The 17449-nt window shown below is 41.3% G+C and overlaps 1 protein-coding gene across 2 annotated transcripts in view; it reads right to left on the bottom strand.

The window, feature by feature from the left end:
- LOC128700294 (protein PRRC2C-like) overlaps positions 1 to 17449 on the bottom strand; it is a 334215-nt gene that overhangs the window by 55281 nt on the left and 261485 nt on the right. The window contains exon 15 of one of the 2 annotated variants that reach the window (XM_070100021.1): positions 8479 to 8657. The exons of the other annotated variant lie outside the window; for it this stretch is intronic. Coding sequence (XP_069956122.1) covers positions 8479 to 8657 — 179 coding nt within the window. The remainder of the gene's footprint in view (positions 1 to 8478; positions 8658 to 17449) is intronic. 2 annotated transcript variants of the gene reach the window in all.

Raw genomic sequence — 17449 nt, 5'->3', positions numbered from 1 at the left:
CTTAAGTGGGCTAATCTTGTCCCTAATCTTACTTCTGTAAACCTGAAAGAATCCTTAAGGGTTAATCTTTGAATCCCTTGCGACCTTAGCCTCATAATCCCTTTTTGCTTTTCTTATTCCTTTCTTTATTTCTCTCTTTAATTGAATATATTTATTTCTTAACTGCCCATCCCCTCTTTTGATATGCCTATATATGCATCTATTATGACCAATGAGATGTTTTAATCTATTGTTCATCCAGATGCATAAAGCCGAAGTATAACCGCTGGACTTCTGTTGCTTACACGTCTTTATATAAATCCCAGCAATCTATTTGCCTTACTACGCACACTTAGGCACTGCTGTCTTGGTTTAAGGTTGTTGCTTACCATAACCCCCAAATCCTTTTCGCATTCTATACGGCTACGTTCAACATTATTAAGCTGGTAGGTGCCAGGGTTATGGACATTTCCGAGCTTTAGAACTTTACATTTATCTACATTGAACTGCATCTGCCACTTTTTTGACCATGAACTGAGTTTGTCTAAATCATCCTGAAGTTGTGAGACATCAACGTCTGAATCAATTATCCTACCTATCTTCGTGTCATCAGCAAATTTGCTTATGTCACTAGTAATTCCCTCGTCAAGGTCATTTATATATATTATAAACAATGGGCCTAAAACTGATCCCTGCGGAACGCCACTTGTTACAGATCCCTACTCAGATTTAACCCCCATTTATGCACACTCTCTGCTTCCTATTGGTGAGCCATGACTCTATCCAGGACAGCATTTTTCCCCGAATGCCATGAGCAGCCACTTTCTTCAACAGTCTCTGATGAGATACTCTATCAAAAGCCTTACTAAAATATAAATAAACAATATCGAATTCTTTATCCTGATCAACGGCCTCAAAAGTTTTGTTGAAGGTTAATAAATTAGTTAGGCAGGAATGGCCCCTGGTGAAACCATGTTGAGTATCCTCAATCAAATTATGCCTATCGAGATGGCTTCTCATATTATCAGCTATAATTGACTAGTAATTTGCCTACAATTGAGGTCAGGCTTATTGGTCGGTAATTTGACAGTAACGACTTGTCCCATGCTTTACAAATAGGAATTACATTAGCCATCTTCCAAATATCAGGCACCACACCTGTCTGAAGAGATAAATTGAAAATATTAGTTAAAGGTTCACAGAGTTCCATTTTACACTCTTTAAGAACCCTTGAAAAAAGATCATCAGGGCCCAGGGATTTATTTTGCTTTAACCGGTCTATCTGTTTGATAACCATTTCGGTAGTGACTGTGATATTGCATAATTTATCATCTTCAAGCCCACTATAAAAATTAATTACTGGGAAATTGTCAGTGTCTTCCTGAGTGAAAACCGAGATAAAATAATTATTAAGAATAAAGCACATTTCATTCTCCTTCTCAGCGAGATGCCCTGAGTTATTTTTAATGGGACCTATCTTATCTCTAACTTTTGGTTGGTAGGTAAGACACATAGGCAACATTTAGGCAACTTTATTCTGAAACGTTTTGCCTACACAGTAGGGTTCTTCAGTAGAGTACAGAAAGTAGGCAGGAGCAGTAGAGATGTGAAGACGATGTAATCAGTCCATCACCTTTGAAGTCTTTGGAACAGAACTTCTCCAGGCTGAGGGACTGACAACCTCAAATCTACGACTTCAAGGGTGATGGACTGATTACATCGTCTTCACATCTCTACTGCTCCTGCCTACTTTCTGTACGCGACTGAAGACGCCTATTGTGTAGGCGAAATGTTTTGGAATAAAGTTGCCTAAATGTTGCCTGTGTCTCTTACCTACCAACCTGTCGGTATTGTATACCATTTTGATATTCACTGTCAGACACTGCAACACAATGGCATCTTGGTACAGAAGAGAAAACACCTTGGACAACTTTTTCAAGTGAGAATTGTTTGATCTGAGAGGGACGTGACCTCTCAGTGGCTACATTCTCACTACTACTACTATGCACCTCTCCTTCCGACAGTATTTAAGTCTCAACACTGTCGCTTGATCTTCAGTTCCAGACTTTGGAACAGAACTTCTCCAGGCTGAGGGACTGACCTCAAATCTAAGACTTCAAGGGTGATGGACCGATTACATCGTCTTCACATCTCTACTGCTCCTGCCTACTTTCTGTACTCGACTGAAGAAGCCTACTGTGTAGGCAAAACGTTTCAGAATAAAGTTGCCTAAATGTTGCCTGTGTGTCTTACCTACCAATCTGTCTGTATTGTAAAACCATTTTGATATTCATCTCTTAACTTTTGTTCTATAAACCTGGAGAAAACTTTTGGGGTTAATTTTTGAATCCCTAGCAACTTTAATTTCATACTCCCATTTAGCTTTTCTTATCCCCTTCTTAATGTCCCTCTTAATGTCAATATACTGATTCATAAGATGACCCTCACCTTTTTTGATATGCCTATAAATTCCTTTCTAGTCCTAAAAGATATTTGAGCCTATTATTCATCCATTTGGGGTCATTTCTATTCGATCTAATTTCCTTATAGGTGATATTAATAAAGTCTTGAGGATCTCTCTCCAAGAGAGAACCCGAAATAATGGATTCAAATTAGACAAGTTTAGATTTAGAAAGGATATAAAAAAGTATTGGTTTGGAAATAGGGTAGCTGATGAGTGGAACAGTCTGCCTAGTAGGAATATTAAAATGGTATAAAATACCGACAGGTTGTTAGGCAAGACTCATATGCAACAGTTAGGTATCTATTTCGAAATGTTTTGCCTACACAGTAGGCGAAACAGAAAACAACTTGGACAAATTCCACTAGCGAGAATGGCTGGATTCAAAAGGGACGTGACCTCCCAACGACTACATTCTTACCTCCACCTGTGGCCTACATCTCGCCTCCTGGCGATATATAAGACTCCATCCTGTCACTTCAACTCCATATTGTTTCAGACTACGGAACAATACTCTTCTCCAGACTGAGGGACTGACCACCTCAAAACTTCAAGGGTGATGGACTGATTACATTGTCTTCACGTCTCTTCTATCAACTTTCTGTACTCGACTGAAGAAGCCTACTTTGTAGGCAAAACATTTCGAAATAAAGATACCTAACTGTTGCGATGTGTCTTACCTAACAACTGCCTAGTAGGGTTATTGAGGCTAAGACCTTGGGTAGTTTCAAATTTAGGTTGGAGAAATACAGTGGACCCCCGGTTTACGATCACCTCCCAATGCGACCAATTATGTAAGTGTATTTATGTAAGTGCGTTTGTATGTGTATGTTTGGGGGTCTGATATGGACTAATCTAATTCACAATATTCCTTATGGGAACAAATTCGGTCAGTACTAGCACCTGAACATACTTCTGGAATGAAATAATATCATAAACCGGGGGTCCACTGTACATGAGTGAGAGGGGTTGGATTTGATTGGGACTTGCAGATGAGTTAATAGAATTATCAAAGCTTGTTCCATGGGTAGAATTGAAAACTGAGTTGGGCAAATATTCTGTTAGTGGGATGGACTGTGAAGGACCTGCCTAGTATGGGCTAACAGACCTGCTGCAGTGCTCCCCCTTTATGTTCTTAAGTGGAAGATGGGTATTAACAAAGGGGATATAAATAAGGTCTTGAGGATCTCTCTCCAAGAGAGAACCCGCAATAATGGATTCAAATTAGATAAATTAGATTTCAAAAGGACATAGGAAAGTATTGGTTGGGTAATAGGGGAGTTGATGAGTGGAACGGTCTACATAGTAGGGTTATCGAAGCTAAAACCTTGGGTAGTTTCAAAATTAAGTTGGAAGGTACCTAGGGATAGGCGGAGAGCGTGTATAGTCCCTTTATGTAAAGGGAAGGGGGACAAGAGAGATTGTAAAAATTATACAGGAATAAGTTTACTGAGTATACCAGGAAAAGTGTACGGTACGGTTATTATTGAAAGAATTAGAGGCAAGACAGAATGTAGAATTGCAGATGAGCAAGGAGGTTTCAGAGTGGGTAGGGGATGTGTAGATCAAGTGTTTACATTGAAGCATATATGTGAACAGTATTTAGATAATGGTAGGGAAATTTTTATTGCATTTATGGATTTAGAAAAGGCATATGATAGAGTGGATAGGGAAGCAATGTGGCAGATGTTGCAAGTATATGGAATAAGTGGTAAGTTACTAAATGCTATAAAGAGTTTTTATGAGGATATTGAGGCTTAGGTTAGGGTGTGTAGAAGAGAGGGGGGACTACTTCCCGGTGAAAGTAGGTCTTAGACAGGGATGTGTAATGTCACCATGGTTGTTTAATATATTTATAGATGGGGTTGTAAGAGAAGTAAATGCTAGGGTGTTCGGGAGAGGGGTGGGATTAAATTATGGGGAATTAAATACAAAATGGGAAGTGACACAGTTACTTTTTGCTGATGATACTGTGCTTATGGGAGATTCTAAAGAAAAATTGCAAAGGTTAGTGGATGAATTTGGGAGTGTGTGTAAAGGTAGAAAGTTAAAAGTGAACATAGAAAAGAGTAAGGTGATGAGAGTATCAATGATTTAGACAGAGAAAAATTGGATATCAAACTGGGGAGGAGTAGTATGGAAGTGAATGTTTTCAGATATTTGGGAGATGACGTGTCAGCGGATAGATTTGTGAAGGATGAGGTTAATCATAGAACTGATGAAGAAAAAAAGGCGAGTAGTGCATCGAGGTATATGTGGAGGCAAAAAATGTTATCTATGGAGGCAAAGTAGGGAATGTATGAAAGTTTAGTAGAACCAACACTCTTATATGGGTGTGGGGCTTGGGTTGTAAATGCTGCAGCGAAGAGGCAGTTGGAGGCAGTGGAGATGTCCTGTCTAAGGGCAATGTGTGGTGTAAATATTATGCAGAAAATTCGAAGTGTGGAAATTAGGAGGTGTGGAGTTAATAAAAGTATTAGTCAGAGGGCTGAAGAGGGTTTGTGGAGGTGGTTTGGTCATTTAGAGAGAATGGATCAAAGTAGAATGACATGGAGAGCATATAAATCTATAGGGGAAGGAAAGCAGGGTAGGGGTCGTCCTCGAAAAGGTTGGAGGGAGGGTGTAAAGGTGGTGTGGGCGAGGGGTTTGGACTTCCAGCAAGCGTTCGTGAGCATGTTAGATAGGACTGGAGACAAATGGTATTTGGGATCTGACGAGCTGTTGGAGTGTGAGCAGGGTAATATTTAGTGAAGGGATTCAGGGAAACCAGTTATTTTATATAACCGGACTCGAGTCCTGGAAATGGGAAGTACAATGCCTGCACTTTAAAGGAGGGGTTTGGGATACTGGCAGTTTGGAGGGATTTATTGTGTATTTTTTATATGTATATACTTCTAAACTGTTGTATTCTGGGCACCTCTGCAAAAACGATGATTATGTTTGAGTGAGGTGAAAGTGTTGAATGATGTTGAAAGTATTTTCTTTTTGAGGATTTTTTCTTTCTTTTTGGGTCACCCTGCCTCGGTGGGAGACGGCCGACTTGTTGAGAAAAAAAAAAATACACGGGTGAGAAGGGTTGGATTTGAACGGAACTTGCACATGAGTAATTAGAATTATCAAAGCTTATTTCTTGGGAAGAATTGAAAATTGCATTGGGCAAATATTTTGTTAGTGGGATGGATTGTGAAGGCCCTGCCTAGTATAGGCCAACAGGTCTGCTGCAGTGTTCCTCCTTTCTGTTCTTGTGTGTGTGTGTGTGTGTGTGTGTGTGTGTGTGTGTGTGTGTGTGTGTGTGTGTGTGTGTACACGTGTGTGTGTACACGTGTGTGTGTACACGTGTGTGTGTGTGTACACGTGTGTGTGTACGTGTGTACGTGTGTGTACACGTGTGTGTGTACATGTGTGTGTGTACATGTGTGTGTGTACGTGTGTGCGTGTACGTGTGTGTACGTGTGTACGTGCGTGTGTGTACGTGCGTGTGTGTACGTGCGTGTGTGTACGTGCGTGTGTGTACGTGCGTGTGTGTACGTGCGTGTGTGTACGTGCGTGTGTGTACGTGCGTGTGTGTACGTGCGTGTGTGTACGTGCGTGTGTGTACGTGCGTGTGTATATGTGTGTGTGTACGTGTGTGTGTACGTGTGTGTGTACGTGTGTGTGTACGTGTGTGTGTACGTGTATGTGTACGTGTGTGTACATGTGTGTGTACGTGTGTACATGGTGTACGTGTGTACATGTGTGTACATGTGTGTGTACGTTTGTGTTTGTACGTGAGTGTGCACGTGCGAGTGTGCACGTGTACCTACGTGTGTACGTGTGAGTGCACTGTGTACGTGTGTGTGTGCGTACGTATGTGTGTGTGTATGTGTGTGCCTCTGTGTGTGTGTGTTTGCTCACGTGTGTGCATGTGTGTGCGTGCATGCACGTGCGCACGCACGTGTGCACGTGTACATGTGTGTACATGTATGTGCACACGTGTGTGCGCACGTGTGTATGTTAGTTACCAATTTGTCCTAGGCACATGTCGATTAGATACTAGGCCTGTTGTATGTGTATGTGCTCACCTAGTTGTGGTTGCAGGGGTCGATTCGCATCTCCTGGCCCCGCCTCTTCAACTGACCGCTACTCAGTCACTCTTCCCGCTCCATGAACTTTATCATACCTCTTCTTAAAGCTATGTATGGATCCTGCCTCCACTACATCACTACACAGGCTATTCAATTTCCTGACAGCTCTGAAGAAATACTTCCTTACATCCCTGTGGTTCATCTGAGTCTTCAACTTCCAACTGTGACCCCTTGTTGCTGTGTCCCATCTCTGGAACATCCTGTCTGTCCACCGTGTCAATTCCTCTCAGCATTTTGTATATTGTTATATCCCCCCTCTCTCTCTCTCCTGTCCTCCAATGTCGTCAGGTTGATTGCTCTTAACCCCTCCTTGTAGGACTTACCCCTTAGCTCAGGTACCAGTCTAGTTGCAAACCTTTGCACTTTCTCTAGTTTCCTTACATGCTTGGCTAGGTGGGGGTTCCAAACTGGTGCTGCATATTCCAATACAGGCTTAACATACACGGTGTACAGGGTCCTGAACACCGTGTGCATGTGTGTGTGTGTGTGTGTGTGTGTGTGTGTGTGTGCGCGCGCGCACGTGCATGTGCACGTACATATGCGTGCATGTGCCTGTGCGCGAGCGTAATCCTGGCTAGCCCAAGGGTATACCTGGGTGACCCAAAAAAGAAACACTTGCCATCATTCACACAATCACTGTCTTTGCAGAGGTGCCCAGATACGACTGTTTAGATGTCACTCCAAACATCCAATATCCTAAACTCCTCCTCTAAAGTGCAGGCACTGTACTTCCAAGATTCATGTAAACCAGCTAACCCATTTACCTGCATCCCTTCACAAATTACCTTGCTCACACTCCAACAGCTCATCAGGTCCCAAAAACCATTTGTCTCTATTCACTCCTATCTAACATGCTCACACATGCCTGCTGCATGTCCAGATCCCTTGCACACAAAACCTCTTTTTACCACCTCCCTCCATCCTTTCCAAGGATGACCCCTAGCCCTCCTCCCCTCCACTCCAGATTTATATACTCTTTAATTCATTCCATTTTGATCCATCCTCTAAATGACCAAGCCACCTCAATAACTCCTCTGAATAACACGTTCTGTAACTCCCCACTTCCTCCTAATTTCCACGCTACGAATTCTATGCAATGCACTGCACATTGCCCTCAGACATTGCCACCATCTCCAGCCTCCTCCTTGCTGCAACATTCACAACCCCTTGCTTCACAAACCTACACAGTATATGTACATTCATTACAGCAGCAGTGGCAGCAGCAGCATGTTGTAGTACTACAGTGAAAAATGAGAAATAAGAAGGTAGTAGTGGTGAAAAAAGAAGGCAGAGGAGTATTATCAAAGAAATAATAGTATTAGTGGTAGTAGGTAGTGTTAGTAGTGCAAGAAGGGTATAAAATACCAACAATATGAAAGATATCCAGATGCTGCACATATGTCTAAACTTTCAGTGTTAGTAGTGGAGGTAGTCCCTTAATATGCTGTGTCCTGCATGGTTGTGCGCTAAATTTTACGAAAGTAAAATTTGTCTCTGTACAACATATGGATAAGCCTACCATACAGTATCACTATTTTATCAATTACAGTTCCATATGATGCAGGTAAAATCCCAGGCAGGGCCTGACCTAATGATTAGCAAAACAGACCTGCCCAGGACAAAACCAATAACACTGAACCTACTAATTAAACAGCCACTGGCTAAGGCGTTTTGACCTAGATATCCATATCATGTGATATACGAACTATCTGAGGTAATTAAGGTGCACTTACAACTATATATGTAAAGGTCAAAATGTACAAAGGCTTTAATATTCTTGAACACTACTATGGGGGTAAATATAGGTAATTTTTTTTTTAAATGTGGACATCACCCGAAGCTAACAATATGCATATTAAGTTATATTTTATATGGGTAAATTACTAATCAAACATTTAATTTTCTCAACCATACCTGAGAGGCATTCTGAGCAGTGTATGATGCATTCCTGTTTGAGCTTTGGTGTGATAATCCAGGCTGAGGGGGCATTTTTCTGCTTTGTGTCTTTGGAGATGATATCTGTGGCATACTGGAGCCTCCATGACTGGTGCTGTTGTTACTACAGCTGGTATTCACAGATGAAGATATGCTGCCTAAAGAAATCCATAATCACAAAAAAGACATTCAAGAGAAATTCTACCTTCACAATAGAGCAAGATTTGCTCACAAATGTTCCTACATGTGTGTGAATACTGGATTATGAGGGTACAGTTCATAGTGTCAAAACTGTTCCTACCTGGTAATGAGCTATTTGTTTCCCAATTATTTAACAGAGAAAGTTATTTCATTGATAATTGCTGCTGGAAAATATATGCACGTTAAAAATTGAATTACTACAGATATTGATCAATCGCATTAGGGTAATACAGGTTGACCATCACTAATCTGGCATTGGGACCTGTAGGGTGCTGGAGTAGTGATTTTGCCAGATTACAGAGTAGTTAGGTTAGGTTAGAATACACTTCACCCAACAGCGATATTTACGAATCAGCAATTTCGCCCACTTTATGCCTTACTTTTTGCCCATTCCACTGTTCCAGTCTACCAAACTCACATCTATTTTGCCAGTTTTCCTTCTATTCTTTCGACTGAATACAAAAAACCACCCATTCACCTACTTCAACTACCCAAAAAAGTGGTCAGAAATCGGTAATTTGGCCAATTTCACAAATATCAAAAGATGACAATTTCAAAATAGGGTCCAGAATAAACAATGCAGATATTCCTGGCACTAAAATGACATTTTTTCTGTTCATTAGTCACGTCTCCAGGCACCTCTTATATTACGCTTGCTTTCCATTTTGAATTTTTATTCACACAAAAAAATAGAAGATTTATTATTATGCAGACTACTGCATTACTGTAATAATTGTATAAATAATGTCAGCCCATTCGTAACTGCATATTAGACCGGCCAGTTGGACACATTGGATGGTAATGTCATTTGTTTCCTCTTGAACATCAGCAAAAAAAAAAAACATTTCTGCTACTTTGAGCTCAATTTCAAGGTACAGTGGACCCTCAGTTATCCGCCATCCTTGTTTTCAGCCAACCTGTTGATCAGCCAGTTTTTCGGCTTCTGGTGATAAGCCGTTTTTTGGTGATCAGCCATTTCGGAAGTGTCTGTCCACCGGCTGGGGCCGCTCGTGCATCAGTCTGGCTATCTCTCTCGGTGGGTAAGGAAGCTTCTGCTCATACATCCAAACATTCCGCTTTTTTTCCATTGTTTTTGGTGTTTTTTTTTTTTTTGCAGTGCAACTGCAAAATAAGTAACCATGGCTCCAAAGAAAGTTGCTATTAAAGTTCCTGTGGTAAAGTGAGAAACACCATGGAATTTAAGTGTGAAGTGATTTATAAATATGAGAGTGGTATGCGGGTGCTGCAACTTGCCAGGATGTACGGGAAAAACAAATCTACCATTACCTCCATCCTGGCAAAGAACGAACAAATCAAGGATGCCAATGTTACGAAAGGAGTAACTTTTCTAATGAAACAAAGGTCACCAATAATGGAAGAGATGGAAAAGTAGTAGTTATTGTGGTTTAAGGAAAGAGAATTAGTGGGAGACAGTGTTATGGAATGTATTACACTATTTGTGAGAAGGCAAGGAAGATGCATGTGAATCTTGCAAAGAAAATGCCTGGAACAAGTGCTATTGTTAGTGAATTTAGGGCCAGGAAAGGTTGGTTTGAGAGATTTAAGAAGCGTAGTGGCACACACCGTGTTGTAAGGCATGGTGAGGCTGCAAGTTCTGACAAATGTGCGGCTGAAAAATTTGTACGGGAATTCCAAGGGTACATAAAGGCTGAAGGATTCAAACCCCAACAAGTGTTCAATTGTGACGAAACAGGCCTGTTTTGGAAAGAAAATGCCAAACAGGACCTACATTATGCAGGAGGAAGAGGCACTGCCAGGACACAAGCCTATGAAACACAGGCTTACTCTTGTTGTATGGTAATGCTAGTGGTGATTTTAAAGTGAAGCCATTACCGGTGTATCACTAAGAAAATCCCAGTGTGTTCAAGAAAGGCAATGTCATCAAGAATAGGTTGTGTGTGATGTGAAAAGCTAATAATGAGGCATGGGTCACAAGGCAAATTTTCTAAAGAGTGGGTTAATGATGTGTTTGGTCCAAGTGTGAAAAAATACCTCCTGGAAAAGAAATTGCCACCCAAGTGCCTCCTGGTACTAGACAATGCTCCTGCACATCCTCCAGATTTGGAAGACCAAGTGTTTATGAACTTCAATAGCATAAAAGTGAAATTTTTGCCTTCTAACACCACTCCTCTCCTTCAGCCCATGGACCAGCAGGTCATTTCTAACTTCAAAAAACTCTACACAAAACCATAGTTTCAAAAGCGCTTTGAAGTGACCTCGGACACTCAGTTGACCCTAAAAGAGGTCTGGAAGAATCACTTCACTATCCTCCACTGCATAAGCCTTATAGGTATGGCTTGGCAAGAAGTGACTTCCAGGACTTTGAACTCTGCTTGGAGATAACAGTAGTCAGGTTATGTCCAAGAGAGGGATTTTGAAGGGTTTGAGGCTGACCCTGTGGACTCTATTGCTGCACTGGGGAAGTCCCTGGGGTTGGAGGTAAGCAGCGAGGATGTGGAAGAGTTGGTGGAGGACCATAGGGAAGAGCTAACCAATGAAGAGCTTCAACTTGAACAGCAACAGACTGCAGCTGAGGAACTTGCTTCAGAGGAGGAGGAAGAGGGAGTGAAGGAGATGCCTTTTTCAGTGATTAAGAACATTTGTGCAAAGTTTCATAGAGAAATACTGCCCTGACCTAGCTGAAACAAGCCATATCTACAACATGCTTAATGACAAAACCCTGTCCCACTTCAGCAAAATCAAGGAGACACTAGAAACAAAGCGCTCTTGACAGATGTTGTGCGACAGGGGTCCAGTGACTCAAGCTAGTCCTAGTGGCATTAAAAGACAAAGAAGGGAATTAACCCCAGAGAGAGACTTCTTAGTACCTAAAGTCCTTATGGAGGGGTATTCCCCTTCCATTAATTCTTATGGGAAATATTACTATTTCGGTTTTCAGTTATTTCAGTTATAGGATGAGCTTCTGGAACAGATTACAGCCAATAACCGAGGGCCCAATGTACTTTCCATCTTGAAACCAATCAAAATCATATCTATTTCTGTAATATATCTTCCATTCTATAAAGTGAGACCAAAAAAATTAGAATACAACCATAAAAACCATATGAAAATACAATTTTACACCATTTTCATTAATCTACGATATTTTCTTCAAAATTATGTAAGAAACACATTACGTAGCATATAAACAAGATACATACACCCACAGTATGATAAATTTCACATAATTATGAGGTGCGATAGATGGGTGGAGGGAAAAAATTGCGTATTCTCTGGTCCAGCGCCAGAGAAAATGTTCATCTATCTGACTTTGACCGAGTCACTCCCCTTAACGCATTCAGCTTTGTATGTAATTCTCGGCATGACTTCTCATCGCTTCTCCCTTTGTTTATGATGGCATCTAAAAGTAGTTGTTAGAAATTATTAAAGTCAGTGAACAAGGTATGCCGAAGGCCGCTTTAACTATCATATGGCTATGTAGCCCAGGCGGGCTACATAGTTACACCTACCCTCTACCTACACCTGATTTCCTAAAAATAAATACTACTCGCATCTCACCCTACATTAAGACTACACATATTTTAAGGTAAGTAATGAGTGTACTGTAGCAGTTTTTTTTTTTTTTTCATTATGCACTGCGTGCAGCAGGATTTTTTTTTATATAGTGCACATTTACTACACAGCTTATTTGAGTGAGCTGAGCTCATGGCAACCGACAGCGACTTCAAAGCCACCTTATCTTTTATGGACAAAGTATGGTAAATGTGCTTTACACAACAAGAAGCATTTCCTTTATTCATTGGAACCATGGGTAGGGCTAAAAGTGAGCAGGTTATAACAATAAATGGAGAAAAAGAAATTGAAATGACTTATGCAGCAAGTAGCACCACCAAACAGTAGTGGCAGGTTGGTGTGGCGACCTTAGAAATCTGAAATTATGCTAGCCGAAATTAGTGCCCGATTACCAACTGCTGGATTAGTGATGGCCAACCTGTATAAAGAGGTATCTAATCTCCAACCCAAGTACATATTTAATAGTACTTCATAAACTGAAAGACTAATTTATACTCTGACTCCAGAATCTTGGATAGTTAACAAATTCCATGTACAGTAGGGCCCCGCATTACGGCATTCCGCTAATACAGCGATATCAAATTATGACCAAAATTTGCTATACGGCAAGCAGTCTTTCAAATATGGCACACTCCACCCGGTTTGTTTACATTCTCCATGTCCACATCTATTATGACAGGAAACTTTCCAAAATTTCAAGTGTTTTAAAGTTACTGCACATTTTACATGTACTCTGATAATTGTACTTATGTGTACCTGCACCTAAATATACTTACAAACTGTGCTGGTGTGCAGTTGCACATTAAAATCGCTAACTCTCTACTCATGACGCCAATACTACGTAATAATAATCACTCTTGGGCACACTAAATGTCTTATTTTACATTAATACAGGTCTCCCTCAACATTCACGTTTTCAGCTTTCGCGGGCTTCACACATTTGCGAATTCCCAACCGCCAAATTCCCAGCCACCAAATTCCCAGCTGCCAAATCATATTCAAGTTTCCCGCCACCTGCGAGTCCCTACTACCCTCCCACCGACCCCCGCAACTGGCAGCCAGCCCTCCCACCACTCAGTGTGGCGAGTGTTTTGTTTGTTCATTATTTGCTAATAAACTACAGTATAAATAATGTAAACCCATTCATGACTGCATATTGGAATGGCTATTTGGACAGGTATTAGACGGTGACATCATGTGTTTACTCTTGAACACAGCAAAGAATCAAACATTTCTGCTACTGCTAATAATAACAATAGTAATAATAATAATAATAATAACAATAGTAATAACAATAGTAATAATAATAATAATAATAATAATAATAAATACGATATAATTGAAGAAGGAAGTTGTACAAAAATACAAGGGAGTGGTTGACACATCGTCAGTGTGGCTTTGTTTATGCTGGAGTGAGCATTAGTCTCCCTGCTCTTCCAAACATTTCACAATAATTCATTGTGTTTGGTGCTTGTAGATTGAGTGTGACTGGAGTGGTAGAGGCAGTGATTGAGGCAGTGGGGGAGGCAGTGGGTGAGGCAGCTGGTGAGGCAGCGATTGAGGCAGTGGTTGAGGCAGCTGTTGAGGCAGTGATTGAGGCAGCTGTTGAGGCAGCGATTGAGGCAGTGGGTGAGGCAGCTGTTGAGACAGCGATTGAGGCAGTGGTTGAGGCAGCTGTTCAGGCAGCGATTGAGACAGTGGGTGAGGCAGCTGTTGAGGGAACGATTGAGGCAGTGGTTGAGACAGCTGTTGAGGCAGCGATTAAGGCAGTGGGTGAAGCAGCTGTTGAGGCACCGATTGAGGCAGTGGGTGAGGCAGCTGTTGAGGCAGCGATTGAGGCAGCGATTGAGGCAGTGGGTGAGGCAGCTGTTGAGGCAGCGATTGAGGCAGTGGGTGAGGCAGCTGTTGAGGCAGCGATTGAGGCAGTGGTTGAAGCAGCTGTTGAGGCAGCGATTGAGGCAGTGGTTGAGGCAGCTGTTGAGGCAGCAATTGAGGCAGTGGTTGAGGCAGTGGTTGAGGCAGTGGTTGAGGCAGCTGTTGAGGCAGCAATTGAGGCAGTGGTTGAGGCAGCTGTTGAGGCAGTGGTATTTAATAACATACATGTTGTTAATAATAATAATAATACATGTTATTAATAATATGTACTATTATTATTTATAACATAGATGTTATTAAATACCACTGCCTCAACTGCTGAGTTATTGTGAAATGTTTGGAAGAGCAGGGAGACTAATGCTCACTCCAGCATAAACAAAGCCACACTGACGATGTGTCAACCACTCACTCGTATTTTTGTACAATTTCCTTCTTCAATTATATCGTATTATCATTGTTATCATTATTATTATTATTATGCGGGAGGGAAGAGGAGCGATTGGTGGAATGATGATGTAAAGAGAGTAGTAAGGGAGAAAAAGTTAGCATATGAGAAGTTTTTACAAAGTAGAAGTGATGCAAGGAGGGAAGAGTATATGGAGAAAAAGAGAGAGGTTAAGAGAGTGGTGAAGCAATGTAAAAAGAGAGCAAATGAGAGAGTGGGTGAGATGTTATCAACAAATTTTGTTGAAAATAAGAAAAAGTTTTGGAGTGAGATTAACAAGTTAAGGAAGCCTAGAGAACAAATGGATTTGTCAGTTAAAAATAGGAGAGGAGAGTTATTAAATGGAGAGTTAGAGGTATTGGGAAAATGGAGGGAATATTTTGAGGAATTGTTAAATGTTGATGAAGATAGGGAAGCTGTGATTTCGTGTATAGGGCAAGGAGGAATAACATCTTGTAGGAGTGAGGAAGAGCCAGTTGTGAGTGTGGGGGAAGTTCGTGAGGCAGTAGGTAAAATGAAAGGGGGTAAGGCAGCCGGGATTGATGGGATAAAGATAGAAATGTTAAAAGCAGGTGGGGATATAGTTTTGGAGTGGTTGGTGCAATTATTTAATAAATGCATGGAAGAGGGTAAGGTACCTAGGGATTGGCAGAGAGCATGCATAGTTCCTTTGTATAAAGGCAAAGGGGACAAAAGAGAGTGCAAAAATTATAGGGGGATAAGTCTGTTGAGTATACCTGGTAAAGTGTATGGTAGAGTTATTATTGAAAGAATTAAGAGTAAGACGGAGAATAGGATAGCAGATGAACAAGGAGGCTTTAGGAAAGGTAGGGGGTGTGTGGACCAGGTGTTTACAGTGAAACATATAAGTGAACAGTATTTAGATAAGGCTAAAGAGGTCTTTGTGGCATTTATGGATTTGGAAAAGGCGTATGACAGGGTGGATAGGGGGGCAATGTGGCAGATGTTGCAGGTGTATGGTGTAGGAGGTAGGATACTGAAAGCAGTGAAGAGTTTTTACGAGGATAGTGAGGCTCAAGTTAGAGTATGTAGGAAAGAGGGAAATTATTTCCCAGTAAAAGTAGGCCTTAGACAAGGATGTGTGATGTCACCGTGGTTGTTTAATATATTTATAGATGGGGTTGTAAGAGAAGTAAATGCGAGGGTCTTGGCAAGAGGCGTGGAGTTAAAAGATGAAGAATCAAACAAAGTGGGAGTTGCCACAGTTGCTCTTTGCTGATGACACTGTGCTCTTGGGAGATTCTGAAGAGAAGTTGCAGAGATTGGTGGATGAATTTGGTAGGGTGTGCAAAAGAAGAAAATTAAAAGTGAATACAGGAAAGAGTAAGGTTATGAGGATAACAAAAAGATTAGGTGATGAAAGATTGGATATCAGATTGGAGGGAGAGAGTATGGAGGAGGTGAATGTATTCAGATATTTGGGAGTTGATGTGTCAGCGGATGGGTCTATGAAAGATGAGGTGAATCATAGAATTGATGAGGGGAAAAGGGTGAGTGGTGCACTTAGGAGTCTGTGGAGACAAAGAACTTTGCCCTTGGAGGCAAAGAGGGGAATGTATGAGAGTATAGTTTTACCAACGCTCTTATATGGGTGTGAAGCATGAGTGATGAATGTTGCAGAGAGGAGAAGGCTGGAGGCAGTGGAGATGTCATGTCTGAGAGCAATGTGTGGTGTGAATATAATGCAGAGAATTCGTAGTTTGGAAGTTAGGAGGAGGTGCGGGATTACCAAAACTGTTGTTCAGAGGGCTGAGGAAGGGTTAGGTGGTTCGGACATGTAGAGAGAATGGAGCGAAACGAGTGACTTCAAGAGTGTATCAGTCTGTAGTGGAAGGAAGGCGGGGTAGGGGTCGGCCTAGGAAAAGTTGGAGGGAGGGGGTAAAGGAGGTTTTGTGTGCGAGGGGCTTGGACTTCCAGCAGGCATGCGTGAGCGTGTTTGATAGGAGTGAATGGAGACAAATGGTTTTTAATACTTGACGTGCTGTTGGAGCGTGAGCAAAGTAACATTTATGAAGGGGTTCAGGAAAACCGGCAGGCCGGACTCGAGTCCTGGAGATGGGAAGTACAGTGCCTGCACTCTGAAGGAGGGGTGTTAATGTTGCAGTTTAAAAACTGTAGTGTAAAGCACCCTTCTGGCAAGACAGTGATGGAGTGAATGATGGTGAAAGTTTTTCTTTTTCGGGCCACCCTGCCTTGGTGGGAATCGGCCAGTGTGATAATAAAAAAAAAATAAAATTATTATTATTATTATTATTATTATTATTATTACTATTGTTATTATTAGCAGAAGCAGATATGTTTGATTCTTTGCTGTGTTCAAGAGTAAACACATGTCACCGTCCAATACCTGGCCGAATAGCCATTCCAATATGCAGTCATGAATGGGTTTACATTATTTATACTGTAGTTTAATAGCAAATAATGAACAAACAAAACACTCACCACACTGAGTGGTGGGAGGGCTGGCTGCCAGTTGCGGGGGTCGGTGGGAGGGTAGTAGGGACTCGCAGTGGTTGAGGAGGTGGTGGTGGAGGCAGTGGTGGAGTCTGTGGTATTTAATAACATACATGTTAGTAAAGCATAACATGTATATATTTAGTACAATTTACGATGTTTTCATGTATTTTATGATTGTTCATGGTTCAACAAGGAAGCAGTATTGTACAGTGGATCCCCGGTTAACGATATTTTTTCACTCCAGAAGTATGTTCAGGTGCCAGTACTGACCGAATTTGTTCCCATAAGGAATATTGTGAAGTAGATTAGTCCATTTCAGACCCCCAAACATACATGTACAAACGCACTTACATAAATACACTTACATAATTGGTCACATTTGGAGGTAATCGTCAT

Source organism: Cherax quadricarinatus, chromosome 71, assembly GCF_038502225.1.
Source record: "Cherax quadricarinatus isolate ZL_2023a chromosome 71, ASM3850222v1, whole genome shotgun sequence".
NCBI lineage: Eukaryota > Metazoa > Arthropoda > Malacostraca > Decapoda > Parastacidae > Cherax > Cherax quadricarinatus.
Note: the sequence above shows the minus strand (reverse complement) of the source record. Positions and strands in the feature narration are given on the sequence as shown.